Source organism: Apis mellifera, linkage group LG5 (genome assembly GCF_003254395.2).
Source record: "Apis mellifera strain DH4 linkage group LG5, Amel_HAv3.1, whole genome shotgun sequence".
Taxonomy (NCBI): Eukaryota; Metazoa; Arthropoda; class Insecta; order Hymenoptera; family Apidae; genus Apis; species Apis mellifera.
In genome coordinates, this window is record NC_037642.1 from 9,977,100 (window position 1) to 9,992,106 (window position 15,007).

Consider the following 15,007-nt stretch of genomic DNA (forward strand, 5'->3'; position numbering starts at 1 on the left):
CAGTTACGCGTCCATTTCGATGTAAAACGTTGCCACGCAAATATTTTCGACTCTCCAAAGTGGCGGCCATCCCCTTCCTCAAGATTCCATTCCGTCGCTTCTTGAATTTCAATTTCGCGTCGAGGATTTTTTTTCTCTTTCAAGGAAGGAGGAAGAGGAAAATTCGACGATGGAGAGTGAAATTGAAAGCGGTTTCGATTTGCGGTGGGTTGAAGAAAAAAGGGAAAAAATGAACCTAAACTAATTGCGAATTTTAAATGAAAGAGTATATATATTAATATAAAGAAAGGAATATTAAACAAAGTTTGCAAAATCACACCGTTAAAAAATAGAATTTAATAATGTAAATTGTATATAAAAATTCCATCTATCCGCAATATTTATTTATCCACAAAATTTTATTCAATTTTCTCTTTTAAATCCTACCATTATTTCCTCCTCGAAATACCCACAGAAGTGACGATCAACAGTACTAAATCATTTAAAACCGATCATCGTACCCCATCTACTAACTACGACATAAACATGGTCGACAGGGATCGTGAACGAGCATCATTCTCACCTAAACCTATCATCCACGAGGGATGTGTGTCCACCATAGAGTACACAACACACCAACGCCACCGAGTGAGCGATTGCCGAAATGAGGATTGTTCGTGACGTCTACCTGTTCAATGTGTAACGCGAGTGAAACGAACAGAGACAGCGCAACGAGACACGTAGACGCAACAGAGACATACGTACATACAGGGAATCAGACTTATCGGTGGATGATAATTTGTGAAATAAAGAGAGACAGAGTAAACGCTCAATACAAGGATATCTATACGATCTGTCACTTTCCAAAATACACGAGAGAAACATAAGCACGGTGATCACGCTTGGTTACGAAAGAAACACATAGCCACAAAAGATTGATCCTATTGATACTTCGCAAAAGAGAAACGTATAAACATAAGAGAGACGTATCGAAACCAACTTGTGACCAACCAGGGAATTGGGCTATCGGTATAGTCGCGAAAAGAGAGAGAGGATACAGATTGAAACGGAGTAAGCCAACACAAGTAAGCGTTATATCGGGCTATATCGCCCGGATGGTTATTCGCAAAAGACAGAGAAACGCGTAAACAGAAGGGAGACGTAGACGACGACGCATCGAAACGGCCAACGTAGGAAACCGAACGGTGGATATTTCGGTTTGCGAAACAAGGAGGAGAGACACGTTGAAACGGTGGATGGAATTGGGCTATCGCTAGGTGTTAGTTCGCGAAACGAAGAGAGAGACAGAGATAGGCACACGAGTAAGGTGTTAGTTCGCGAAACAAAGAGAGAGAGAGAGAGATAGACACACGAGTAAGGTGTTAGTTTGGGAAGGAAAGAGAGAGAGAGAGAGATAGGCACACGAGTAAGGTGTTAGTTTGGGAAGGAAAGAGAGAGAGAGAGAGATAGACACACGAGTAAGGCGTTAGTTTGGGAAGGAAAGAGAGAGAGAGAGAGAGAGAGAGAGAAGCAAGCGAGATAGCAGCGAGCAGGGCTATCGGTAGGTGGGTAGTTTGCGCTTGGCGGGTGGAAAAGCGGGCGCAAATGCTAATGAGGGTCGGTTTAGGTGGGTTTGAGCCGGGGTTGGGGGTGGAGGTGGACGGTGGTGGAAACGGGAGGGGCGAGGGAGAGGAAGAGGCGAGGGCGTAGCGGAAACGCCTACGAGGGCGCGGATTGGCCGGCGTCCGAATGGCGTCCTGAGGGACGCGTGGCGTCGCGACGCCGAGCGCCAAGGCTACCACCTAGAACCACCACCGTGCACCCCCTCGAGGTGCTCTCCGTCCTCGGCGACGAGGTCGACGCGTCGTCGCGCGAGTCTTCTCCGCGAGGATGGAGCAGCTCGCCCAGTTCGTCTCCAAGAGCTTCGACAACGCGGCTGGCGAACACGCGGCATGCAGGACAACCACCGAACGGCCACCCTCCGCGAGGATCACCCTCAGTGTCGCGCATTTGCTCGGCGATCCTGCGGAGAACGAATCGAGTACGTTTTCATATATATATGTCATTTTCTTTTCTTTTTTTTTTTTCCTTCCTTCCTTCTCCTCTTTTCGACATCCTCGAAAAGTTTTTTTCTCCTCCCTTCGAGATTATCGTTCTGGCGTTTCGTTGGTGATTTCTTGGTTCGCGACCACGGTTCTTCGTCACGTGGTGACCTCGTTTCAGTGTGTTCAGTGTGGATGGTTCAGGGTGGATGATCGATCGAAAGTGCGAAACACACAAAGATTGTGTGGGTGGATGTGGTTGTTCCGCGATGGTGGAAGATGATCGAAGAAAAACGTGAAGGAAATAGCTGGTATATACACGAAATCTTCTTGAAAGACGATAAATCGAAACACTTTTTCTTCGAACGAAATAACGTAATCGAATATTCGTAACATCAATCGATTTCGACGTAAATTACTTAATAACCTGTATCATCACAATTTGCATATATATACATAAAGTTTTGTTTCTTGTTGTTCCACGATGAGAGAGATCAATTCCATTTCTTTTCTTTTCTTCGCAAAGTTCCACCAGATCTCTCCGATACGATCTATTTTCCTATTCAGTGAGTTCGGTAATCCTCATGCACGATTCGCTTCCCACTATTTGCCTCCAAGAATATCGCCAACGTGCCTCTAAAACGATTGTCAACAAACGAACAGTTGATCCTGAATCCTCAATTCGAGAGCAAACTCTTTAAAACTCTTTAAAATTTGCCACTTGCTCTTCGAAAAAATCTCTTTCCCTTCGATCCTCTTCCTCTTCTCGTTTCAAGTTTCCAACACGAAACACTCGTTCATTTCGAAAGGAATCGGGGTAGAGAGAAACTGATTATGGTTGTCCAGATGTCGGCGCAGCGACACGCGAATCGGTGCAGGATCCGTCGAGCGTCGAGGGGAGCAGCGTGGACGAGCCGCCGTCGCCGGAAGGCCGCCTCCAACCGGAAGACCTCTCGGTCACGACCAAGAGCAAGGAGGCGAAGGAAGCGACGACCGACGCCCTGCCGCCCCTCAAGACGCCCGAACTGAAGCTGTCCGTGAGGAAATTGTTGGGATGCAGCCCGTCGCCCCCGCCCATCTCCCGCGATCGGTCGGCCAGCCCTGAAAATTGCGTCGAGTCGAAGAGTCACGCTTCCATCAACGACGCGAAATCCTCCGATTTGAAGATCGCACAGGCGCAGGTTTCCAAGTCGTTGATGCAGGAGGAAGGTGGCAAAGGTGAGGGAACGATAATTATTCACCTATTTTATTATCATTTTTTTCACTGGGATATTTTGTATGGGAGAGGTTTTTTAAAGAGAGGAAAATGAGGATTCTAATTACTTTCTTAAAATCTTAGTAAAATAAGCAAATTAAGAAATTGGAAAAATATATTGATGATTATTCTTCTAGTTGAAAGGGGAGAATATTTTTGGAATATTTTGCATCTACTAGTGATAGGTTTTGAACAAAGTATTAATAAGAGAAAAATGATTGGAGGATTACTTTAGATATTTTTCGTTTGCATTCACTGTTTTCAAGATAAAATAAATCTTTAATTAATGAGGATGATATCGAGTTGCAAATATACAATTCGAGTATGGAATATTATAGAATATTTTATATTTAAGAAAGGTTTTAAAGAAAGTATTCCTAAGAGAAGTTTGTTTTGATTATTCCAAATAAAATATCTTAAGAATATCGATGAAAATATCGAAATGCAACGCATCTAGAGAGAATATTTGTCGTCATTTTTTCGAGTACATATTAAATTTCTGAATAATTTATATCCTGGAACGATACGATTGGTGTTACGAGAGGTTTTAAAGATGTTTTATTCGTTCTGTGTTTCGACGGTAAGAAGGTCAGGAACCTCGGGGCACGTATCGTCGGAGGGGTTCGATCTTCGTTTATAATTCAACACGTCGTCCAATAAAGCTCAGAAGTGATTGGGAATAGCTGACCGTTCACAATGTAACGATCACCGACCACCAATTTTACCCAAGATGCCAAGTCGACTTCAATAACGACCGTTCACCGACCACCACTTGCACTTTTCTTCTTCCTGCCTGTCATCCCTCCTTCCATCTCCACGATCAATCGATCCTCCATCCAAACATCTCAGAAAAATTCAATTCAGATTAATTAGATTTCTCGATTCAAATTTCTGTCTCACCACAAATTGCGTTTCTTCCAAGTTTTGCAGATATTCACCACAAAAATTCCCTCCAAGAATATCGACTTTAAGATATTGTATTTCTCCTCCCATACACAATATCACTTTTAATTTTATTCACTTCAACTTCATCTCCAATATCCATTTCGATGGATTGCCAACTTATTGCACACTTTCCAATCTTCAATATCGAATAAGAAACGCTATTGCCTCAATTTACATAATGACAAGAATGTATCAAATCATTTCACGCTCATTTTCTCTCCAATACACTCCGATAAAAATATTCCATTTCGATTTACAATTCTCTCACTTTCGACCTCCTCTTCCAATTCAACAACATCCTCTTCAACGTCGATAACGTTGATTTCTATGTTACACATATTCCATACTTATCACAATCTCAACTATAATCACCAATGATTAATCTCTAATCACTCGACAACATCTAAGACTAAATAAAAGCAGCAGGATGAAATAAGTAATGAGAAGAAGCTTCGCAAAAAGGATACGATTCTTTCTTTCTCTCTCTCTCTTTCTCTGAGAAATATATACTCCATACTTATCACAATCTCAACTATAATCACCGATAATTAATCTCTAATCACACGATACCTCAACAAGATCTAAGAATATTCTAAATAAAAGCAGCAGGATGAAATAAGTAATGAGAGGAAGCTTCGCAAAAAGGATACGATTCTTTCTCTCTCTCTCTCTCTCTTTCTCTGAGAAATATATATTCCATACTTATCACAATCTCAACTATAATCACCGATAATTAATCTCTAATCACATGATACCTCAACAAGATCTAAGAATATTCTAAATAAAAGCAGCAGGATGAAATAAGTAATGAGAGGAAGCTTCGCAAAAAGGATACGATTCTTTCTCTCTCTCTCTCTCTCTTTCTCTGAGAAATATATATTCCATACTTATCACAATCTCAACTATAATCACCGATAATTAATCTCTAATCACACGATACCTCAACAAGATCTAAGAATATTCTAAATAAAAGCAGCAGGATGAAATAAGTAATGAGAGGAAGCTTCGCAAAAAGGATACGATTCTTTCTCTTTCTCTCTCTCTGAGAAAAGCCAAAACGATTCGAACGAGTTTTCCACCCGCTTCTTCGCCTCTTCTTCTCAAACTCGGCCGTTATTTATGCTTCTACTTGGCCGCGTCCGATGGCTGCCGGCCGAGCAGATTGCTTTTTGATTTGCGCTTAATCGGGAAAAGTTATGGACCCCTGAGAGAATGGAACCTCTCCTCTCTCTCTCTCTCTCTCTTTCCCTTTTTCTCCATCCAGCGGAGGCGAGCGTGTTAGGGGGCGTACACACAACTAACGCGGCGGGCCGCATATTAAACCATAAATTCATGCGAGTTTCCGGCCGCAATAGACGGCAGAGTTATCGCGGCTACGGGCCAACCATGGCATTTTGGTTACCTTTGAACGCGTCAGTTTTGTTTTTGCCTTTTTTTTTTTTTCGCGAAACTCGACTCTCCACCCGAGAATCTCTTCCATCCAATTTAACCGCCCTCTATGTAACGCTTTGTCGATTGCATTTTTTATCGGCGCGCATTGTCCGCCATTCCTCCATCCCTGTCACCGAGCTCTCCGCGTTTTTTTTCGTGAATTACGAGCTTTGAAACTTCCATCCCTCTCTTTCCTTTTCTTTTTCACGCTTCTTTCGCGGGGGATATATCGGACGGGTTGAGTAAGATTTCAAGTCTTGCAAGTCTTGGATAATGTTTGTGATAGGATGTTCGATTCTTGTGCAAAGAGATGTGTTTATTCACGTTGCGTATCTCGTTTCAATGTTTCTTCGAGTAATAATAAGAAAGGAAGAAGGAATTCTTGACAAATAAATGTAAATCTTACTCAATCCGTCCGATATATCCCAATCTTTTCTCGCGAAAGAAGCGTGAAAAAGGAAAGAAGAGAGAGAGGGATGAAAGTCTAAAGTTCGTCCAATAGAAAGAAGAAAGGAAACCAAATTATATTATTGTACAAAAAAAGAATAATTAACCGATTTAATTTTGCTGAAAAAGTCTACAATAATAAATAGATGTGAGAGATATACAACGATATTTAAGAAATACTTTATAAACGCGAGTGTACATGGTATACTTTTTTAATAGAAAAAGTACTCGACAGGGTATCGCCGTACGCGTTAATATTTCCCCGAGTTCCTTCCAATTTCAAGCGGAGGAGTGAAACGGTTCGATCCAATCGATCCAATCGGACGATTTTCGCGACAGCGAGGAAGGGACGGCCGCGATATTTCACGGCCGTGGAGGAGCGACGCGACATAACAAATATCGTCGCAGAAAGAGAGTAGTCGCGTGTAGATCACCTCTCGTGCTCTCCTCCTACGCTTCCGCGCGTCTCCCAAATGGCCATCGGCGTTTACCCGCCGCATTTGACCCCTGGTCAAAGTCTCTCTTCCCCCGCACGCAAGTTTACGATCCTGTAAGTTTTTCACCCCCGAATTTTTCTCCCCCGTATTTATTTATTAGGGCTAATTCTAGGCTCGTGAATCTTCTTCCGGGACAGGTTTTGGCTGGTCAAAACGACGATGGAATTTGAATTTGAATTGTGCGAATTTGATTCTTGGAGGAGGTAAGAGGTGGAAGGTGTTTGAAAATTTTGTTGAAAGTCGAGAGTATCTTATCCACGGATGTGGCATTGACATTGTCAAATTTTATAATTGTATCGTTGAATATTTTCTTCGATTTTGAAATTTGAAAAATTGAGTAATAAGATCTGTAATAAAATATTGGATATATTTTCAATTATACATACAAATACACAAAAATTATTTAAACTAATATATAATATATAAGAGAGAGAGAGAGAAAGAGAGTATTAAGTTTTGTCCAAACTAGCCATCCTCCTTCCAAGATAAAATCCCTTTTTCCAAGCATCATGTTAATTTAAAGAAGAAAGTGGCAAGTGGAATAATCCAAAGTTTAGAACCAGAGTACGTAAAATTCGAAATAAAAATCGCTTATTAAAATCCTTGAATTTTTTATTATTTTCTTCGATAATATGTTATTTCGATTTTGAAATTTGAAAAATTGAGTAATAAGATCTAGTCTATTAAATTGTATGATATATATTTGATAAAAATATTGGATATATATTTTCACATTAATTTAAGAAAGTGGCAAGTGGAATAATCCAAAGTTTAGAACCAGAGTACGTAAAATTCGAAGTAAAAATCACTTATTAAAATCCTTGAATTTTTTATTATTTTCTTCGATAATGTTACTTCGATTTTGAAATTTGAAAAATTGAGTCGATCAAATTGTACGATATATTGATAAAAATATTGGATATATATTTTCACGTTTTAAATTAACGAAAACATTATCGAATTCTTTACACCAAATCGCTTATTAAAATAACAACGTTTATTCGTTGTCGCATAAACCTGGATCTTTGTTATAATACTTCAAATTCCAAGGATCTCCCTTCACGCACCGTTTCCTCCTCCATCCTCCCCCTCTTCAAGTAATTCACGAAAACATGGGACGGAGTGGCATATGCAGTTGGGACGACGCACGCGACAAAAAAAGTGGAGGGAAGAGGTTGTTAACCAGAGTCGTCCCGACGCTTTTATACGCCTGATGGCCGCGATATCTCGACTCTCGTTTGGGAAGGGAGAGAAAAGCAGGCTGGTGCTGGGGCCGGCTTGGATCAGGCCAAGAGGGCAGCGCTCTTAGTAATCGAATTAGCGGCCCCTCGTGTCCGAGTGTGATTGCTTCGCCTTTTCCACGAGGGTTTCCACTATTGCCCGCTCCTTCCCTATCTTCCTCCCCTCCCTTGCCATCCCGTCTCTCGCTTTATTCTTCCACGACGCGCGAGTTCGCACCTATCATGCCTCTTTCTGCATATTTTTATCTTTTCAACAAGTGAAAGGATATGCTTTTGCTTATCTATGCTGATTTTTATTAGTTGGAAAGTTGGTGATGCTTGGAAAAAGAGATCTTATCTTGGAAGGAGGATGGCTAGTTTGGACATATTCTCTTTCTCTCTCTCTCTTATATATTATATATTGGTTTAAATAATTTTTGTGTGTTTGTATGTATAATTGAAAAAGAATAATTTTATGTTCAAGCATTTCATCATGGTATATGTAGAGGCAAAATTCTATATTCTTTTTTATTCCATAATTTTATTTCGTAAAAAAAAGATATAAATAAATATTGTTGAACTAAATTTAAATAAGTACAAAATATTAACATTTTTTTCAAGAGATCAATATATTGAAATATTTGAAATCCAAAGTTTCTTTAAGATTATTATTCTTTGTAATGAATACATTACAAAATGGAATACAAAAATAATCAAAAAATTGCTCTTAAGTTGGATTCTATCTCTCTGGTATTTGGATTTTACTTTCATTCGAAAGAAGAAAAAAAAAATTCCATAAAATAAAATGATCCAGATTTCCAAGGAATAACTTTCTCCTATCTATATCCCAGTACGTGAAAAGGAGATTTTTAAAAAAAGGAAAAATATTCGATCGAGAAATTCCAAAGAAGGGAATAGAAATCGGTCATGAAATCGGCAAAACCAACAGATATCGAGTGACGGATAAAAACGATCGACAACGTGAAATGGAGATTTTTAAAAAAGAGAAATTCCAAAGAGGGGAATAAATATCGGTCATAAAATCGGCAAAACCAACAGATATCGAGTGACGGATATCGTTAAAACGATCGACAATGGGAAAAATGTAGTGTACGTGAAACGGTGACTTTTAAAAAAAGGAAAAATATTCGATAATCGAGAAATTGCAAAGAAGGGAATAGAGATCGGTCATGAAATCGGTAAAACCAATAGATATCAAGTGACGGATATCGTTAAAACGATCGAGAATGGGAGAAATGTAGTGTACATGAAACGGAGACTTTTAAAAAAAGAAAAAATATTCGATAATCGAGAAATTCCAAAAAAGGGAATAGAAATCGGTCATGAAATCGGTAAAACCAATAGATATCAAGTGACGGATATCGTTAAAACGATCGACAACGGGAGAAATGTAGTATATGAGTGAAATGAAGATTTTTAAAAAAGAGAAATTCCAAAGAGGGGAATAAAGATCGGTCATGAAATCGGCAAAATCAACAGATATATGTGAAATGGGCGAATATCGTTAAAACGATCGAAATGTAATGAGACGGAGATTTTAAAAAAAAGAGAAATTCCAAAGAGGGGAATAGAGATCGATCATGAAATCGGCAAAACCAATAGATATCAAGTGACGGATAAAACGATCGACAATTGGAGAAATGTAATGAAATGGAGATTTTTAAAAAAGGAAAAATATTCGATAATAGAGAAATTGCAAAGAGGGGAATAGAGATCGGTCATGAAATCGGCGAAACCAACGGATATCGAGTGGCGGATATCGTTAAAACGATCGACAACGGGAGAAATCCAGACGGTGGTGGGGGTGAAAAGAAGCGGCGGGGGTAGTTTGGCGATGAAGGGGCGGATGATTGGAACGAGAACGGAAACCGCGCGAGTTATTTTACCAGGAGGGGGGGTTTTAAACCGCTGTACATATGGATATACATATGGAGGGGGTTCGCTTTGCCTCCGATTGGATTACCGTAGCTACGCGCTAATTGATTAAAGAGGGATACTTCGTCGTGATCCTTGTAACTTCTCCTCGAGTTTTAATCGAGACTCTTCCCTTACCTTATTTTTTTCATCCCCTCTCCTCGACTCTTTTGCAATTTCCTTTTTCACTTTTATTTCGTCCCAGAAGGACGAAACGAATCGATGAATCGAATTTTCATAACAAGGGGATAATTATTGGTGTCAAACTATCGTTAATCAAATGGTAATTTTGTTTCTGAGGTTTCGTTCCAATCACAAAGAGATTTCAAGAAAAATAATTCTCCTAAAAATATTATTTCATTCTCTGTGTAGATACAAATAAATTTTATTAATCATCTATCGAAATTTCTTAATCAATTCGAAAGATTGTCATAATGAAACGATTCTCTCTTAATTCTTTTAATTATCACAAACGATTACACGATAAGTAAGATCCATCTCCAAAGAGATTTGAACAAAAATAATTCTCCTAAAAATACTATTTCATTCTCTGTATACAAATATATACAAATAATTAGAAATTTATTAGAAATTTTATTAATCATCTCTGCAAATTTATCATCATGATGAAACGATTCTCCCTTAATTATCTTAATTATCACAAACGATTACACGATAAGTAAGATCCATCTCCAAAGAGATTTGAACAAAAATAATTCTCCTAAAAATACTATTTCATTCTCTGTATATACAAATAATTAGATACAAATAATTAGAAATTTATTAGAAATTTTATTAATCATCTCTGCAAATTTATCATCATGATGAAACGATTCTCCCTTAATTATCTTAATTATCACAAACGATAAATAAGATCCATTCTCAAAGAAATTTGAACAAAAATAATTCTCCTAAAAATATTATTTCATTCTCTGTATACAAATATATACAAATAATTAGATACAAATAATTAGAAATTTAGTAGAAATTTTATTAATCATTTCTGCAAATTTATCATCATGATGAAACGATTCTCCCTTAATTATCTTAATTATTACAAACGATTACAACACGATAAGTAAAATCCATCTTATCAGAAAGATAAGGAAATCTTGGTAGACGGATGTAGAAAGGCGAGAGGGAGATGCGATCAGGAGGATAGACAAAGAGAAAGAACGAGAGAGAGAGAGAGAGAGAGACTAAACAGGAGGAGGGGATGGAAGGGTAACTAACGACTCTGTACAAGGCTGCGTAGCTCACCACTTTGCTAAATTATATAAATCACGTCCCCTTCGTCAAGGGCTGTTACGCGAGACGCTTAATCCACCCCTCCAAAACCCGTCTCTCCATCCCCCTCCCTTCTCTCCCTGCTCGACCAAGGCCACGGACCACCCCCGCAAGGGAACACACCCCATTGGAAACACCTTCGCGAGTACTTCTAGGTAGTTACTTTGCATTAAGCAGCCGTTAATTAAATCGTACGCCCGTTAATTATCCCGCAGCCTCCTCCCTCCCTCCCCACTTCCTCTTCTTTTCAAACGGAGGCTAGCAAGTTGCGGCTGCTCCTTTCGAGGCTTCTCGAACAGTTTTTAAGATACGGGATGGACAGGAGAAATTAGTTGACGAGGGGGGTGGAGGATAATTGGACCTTTCTCTGAGGAGAAAGTCTTGGTCGGTCGGGTTTGTAAGTATTTGCGAGGGGAGTAATTATGGAGGATACTGACACCGTCGATCCGAAATTAGGAAATTTTTCGTTTTGCGGGGTGTTAATTTAAACATTCTATTCTAAATTTATTTTGAATTTTTCGTATTCGAAATTTTCGAATATTTCAAAAATCGTAAAATCGAAATTATTGATCTGATCTACGTGAAATTCTTCATTCTTGGGGTGTTAATTAATATTTTATGGCGTAAACTGTGGTGTTGGTTTTTCTTAAATTTTTGATTTCAAAAATCGTAAAATCGAAATTATCATAAGTTGATTTGAATATGTGAAATTCCTTATTTTCTACGGCATAAACTGTGACGTTGGTTTTTCTTAAATTCTTGAACATTTCAAAAATTGTAAAATTATCGTACGTTGATCTGATCTACGTGAAATTCTTCATTCTTGGGGTGTTAATTAATATTTTATGGCGTAAACTGTGGTGTTGGTTTTTCTTAAATTTTTGATTTCAAAAATGATAAAATCGAAATTATCACAAGTTGATTTAAATACAGTAAATTCCTTATTTTCTAAGATATAAATTGTGACGTTTATTTTTCTTAAATTTTTGAACGTTTCAAAAATCGTAAAATCGAAATTATCGCAAGTTGATTTGAATGACATGAAATTTCTTATTTTCTATGGTATAAATTATGGTGCTGGTTTTTCTTAAATTCTTGAACATTTCAAAAATCGTAAAATTATCGCACGTTGATCTGATCTACATGAAATTCTTCATTCTTAATATTCTAATATTCTGGCATAAAGTGTGACGTTAGTTTTTTTTAAATTTTTGAACATTTCAAAAATCGTAAAATCGAAATCATCGAATAAATAATAACTTGATATTGAATACGTAAAATTCCTTATTTTCTACGGCATAAACCTTGACGTTGGTTTTTCTTAAATTTTTGAATATTTCAAAAACCGTGACTCCATCGAATTATCGCACAAAAATTTCTTTAAATTACAAAATAGAACACATTTTTTTTTTCTTATTCAAAAATCCAAAATTGGAATAATTATGTTAATATCCGTTCACCGAAGAAAAGTTTTCCAATGTTTTCCACGAAGAGAGATATGTAAATCGTACTCCGACGAGACGTATCTCTCTGATTTCGACTAATCGAAACTTCTTCTCGCCGCGTAATTTGAATAAGATCCTCGTAAAAAGGAAGGAATTTATGTTGATATCGCCGGGCGAAGAAATGACTCGTGAACGATTATGCGGTGATTAAATTTGCAATTTCCTCTTGACCGCTCCCACGATTTAAACATCCTCGTAAAAATTGCTGGAACGGAGAGAGAAAGAGAACGAACTTAGAAAAATTATTGCCGGGAAAACCCAATCGATTGATCTTCGAAAAATATTCTTTTTTTCCAGGATCGAATTGCCGGAACAGCGGTAACGGGAACGGGAAACAGAGAAGATCCCGAACGAATTTCACTTTGGAACAATTGGCCGAGTTGGAAAGATTGTTCGACGAGACTCATTATCCCGACGCGTTCATGAGGGAGGAACTTAGCCAGAGACTCGGTTTGAGCGAGGCCAGGGTTCAAGTTTGGTTCCAGAACAGGCGTGCCAAGTGTCGCAAGCACGAGAGCCAATTGCACAAAGGTAACCCGTTTTCATCATTCCTTTCTTCCATCCAAACAATTCATCGAATTACAATTATTTCCTTCCAAAAACAATATATACACAATAATTTAACAAAATTTCTAAGAGCGACAAATTCTAATCCCAATTATTGCAACAATCACACGATACGATATAAACAATTTTTTCTTCAAAAAAAAAAAGAAAGAAATCCTAACTTAAACTCCACCAATATGTAAAAAAGGAAACATCTAAATTTTCGATCTCTTAGATTCCTTCCCCTCCCAAAGAAAACAAGAAACGTTCTCACTAAAATAACAAAAGAGATAAATAATCGTTCGCAAGAAAATAAAAACCGGTCATGGGGATGGAAGGGGTTGCAGGTGGAATGGTGCTGGCGCCTCGCAGCCCCCCGGCCACGTTGGAGCCGTGTCGAGTGGCGCCCTACCTTCCCGCGTTGAGGTTGCACCCCCCGATCCAGGGTGCAGGTGGCAACATAACGACCGCGCCAGCCTCTGCCTTCGATCCGGCCGTCCTCCATTACGCGGCTGCCGGCGGCCTCTTCTGCCTCCCGCCCCCGCCGCCCCCGCCGCCGCCGCCCGCCGCGAGCCACCATCCTCCCCACCCCCTCAGCCTCGCGGCCTCGTTGGCCGCGGCCGCGGCGCGCTCCAAGAACAGCAGCATCGCCGATCTCAGGTTGAAGGCGAGACGCCACCAGGAAGCCCTTGGACTCGACAGGCCCGCGTAAAAACGAATCTGTCCATCTCTCTTCCTCTCTCTTAAGAGTCTTCTTTGTCATTGTGGTGAGTATGCTAGGAGAGAGGAGAGGAGAGGAGGAGAGATTGTGAGATGAAATTTTTGTTCGTATAAGATAATAAATTGGGAGGAGAGATTTATCTTGCAAATTGGTTTAATTTGGGACTCGTTGTTTTTACGAACAGCGTATATATATATATATATACACAGGGAATGAAATATTTAAATTGTGGATATTGGTTGAGAAAAATTCGTATCATTTGTTCGAAAGGATAATTTGTAAGGATACTCTGCGTGTCCGACAAGTACAAACGGAGGTCTCGATGTGTATAAAGTGAACGAAGGGTGGGGGAGAAGTGTGTATTATACAATATAAAGTATTATATATATATATAAATATATATAAATATAAATAGTAGAGGGTGGGAAGGGCGAGCGGAATCTCTGGTAGGAAATCATCCTATTGATTGCACTTGGATTAAATTTTTCTCAAGCTTCGAGGAAATTTGCGAGATGTTCGAATATATTCGAATATTTTCGGCGCGAAATTCAAATTGAAAAATGGATTCGATTCTGGCGCCCGTGTTGAGGCTGTTCTTGGATACATGATTGTCACTGTATACTATTAGCTTTAAAATATATAAACTTGAATCATCGAAAACGTGGATTTATTACTCATTATCCTGGAGAGAAGCAGTTCGATGGCCCAACAGATGAAATCTCTCGTCGATAAACGTTTCTTTCCTTCTTTCTCTTTGGTTATTCTTCTCTTATCACACGTAAATCCAAACTTGCTCATACGTTTCCCCATTCTCTCTCTTTTCTCGAGAAAAAATTTCTGCGAAAGAAACGATCCGATCCCCTCCAGCAAAGGTTGAAGGGAGAATTCGAAACTCGCGAACAATTCTCCATTTCTCTGTTGTGCGAAGTTAGCAAGCTCTACGACCAAGCTACTACGACAAATCGGTTTGTCCTGGCACCATCGTCCAAGACATAATTCTTAGGGATGATTCACGGACGGCTGGACGCTCGTGCGGTGGCCGTCGGGTTCCGCCGTCCCCGGGACGACGGCCTGGCCAGCGGCATCGTCGCCGGGGCGCTAATGCAATAACGCGTCGGTACGCGGATAAATCAAGCCGGCCGAATCGTTCCACCCGGTCTAATCGCGTTACCCCTCTCGTCCCTCGGGCGCCATTAC

General features: G+C 39.4%; 1 protein-coding gene across 1 annotated transcript; it reads left to right on the top strand.

The window, feature by feature from the left end:
• Window positions 1–382: 382 nt before the first annotated feature.
• On the top strand, window positions 383–14,470 carry LOC724307 (paired mesoderm homeobox protein 2-like). Its single transcript, XM_001120111.5, has 4 exons — window positions 383–2,020; window positions 2,868–3,239; window positions 12,841–13,074; window positions 13,428–14,470. Exons 1-4 carry the CDS (start codon window positions 1,870–1,872, stop codon window positions 13,799–13,801), a joined length of 1,131 nt encoding a protein of 376 aa, XP_001120111.2. The 5' UTR covers window positions 383–1,869; the 3' UTR covers window positions 13,802–14,470.
• Window positions 14,471–15,007: the final 537 nt, after the last annotated feature.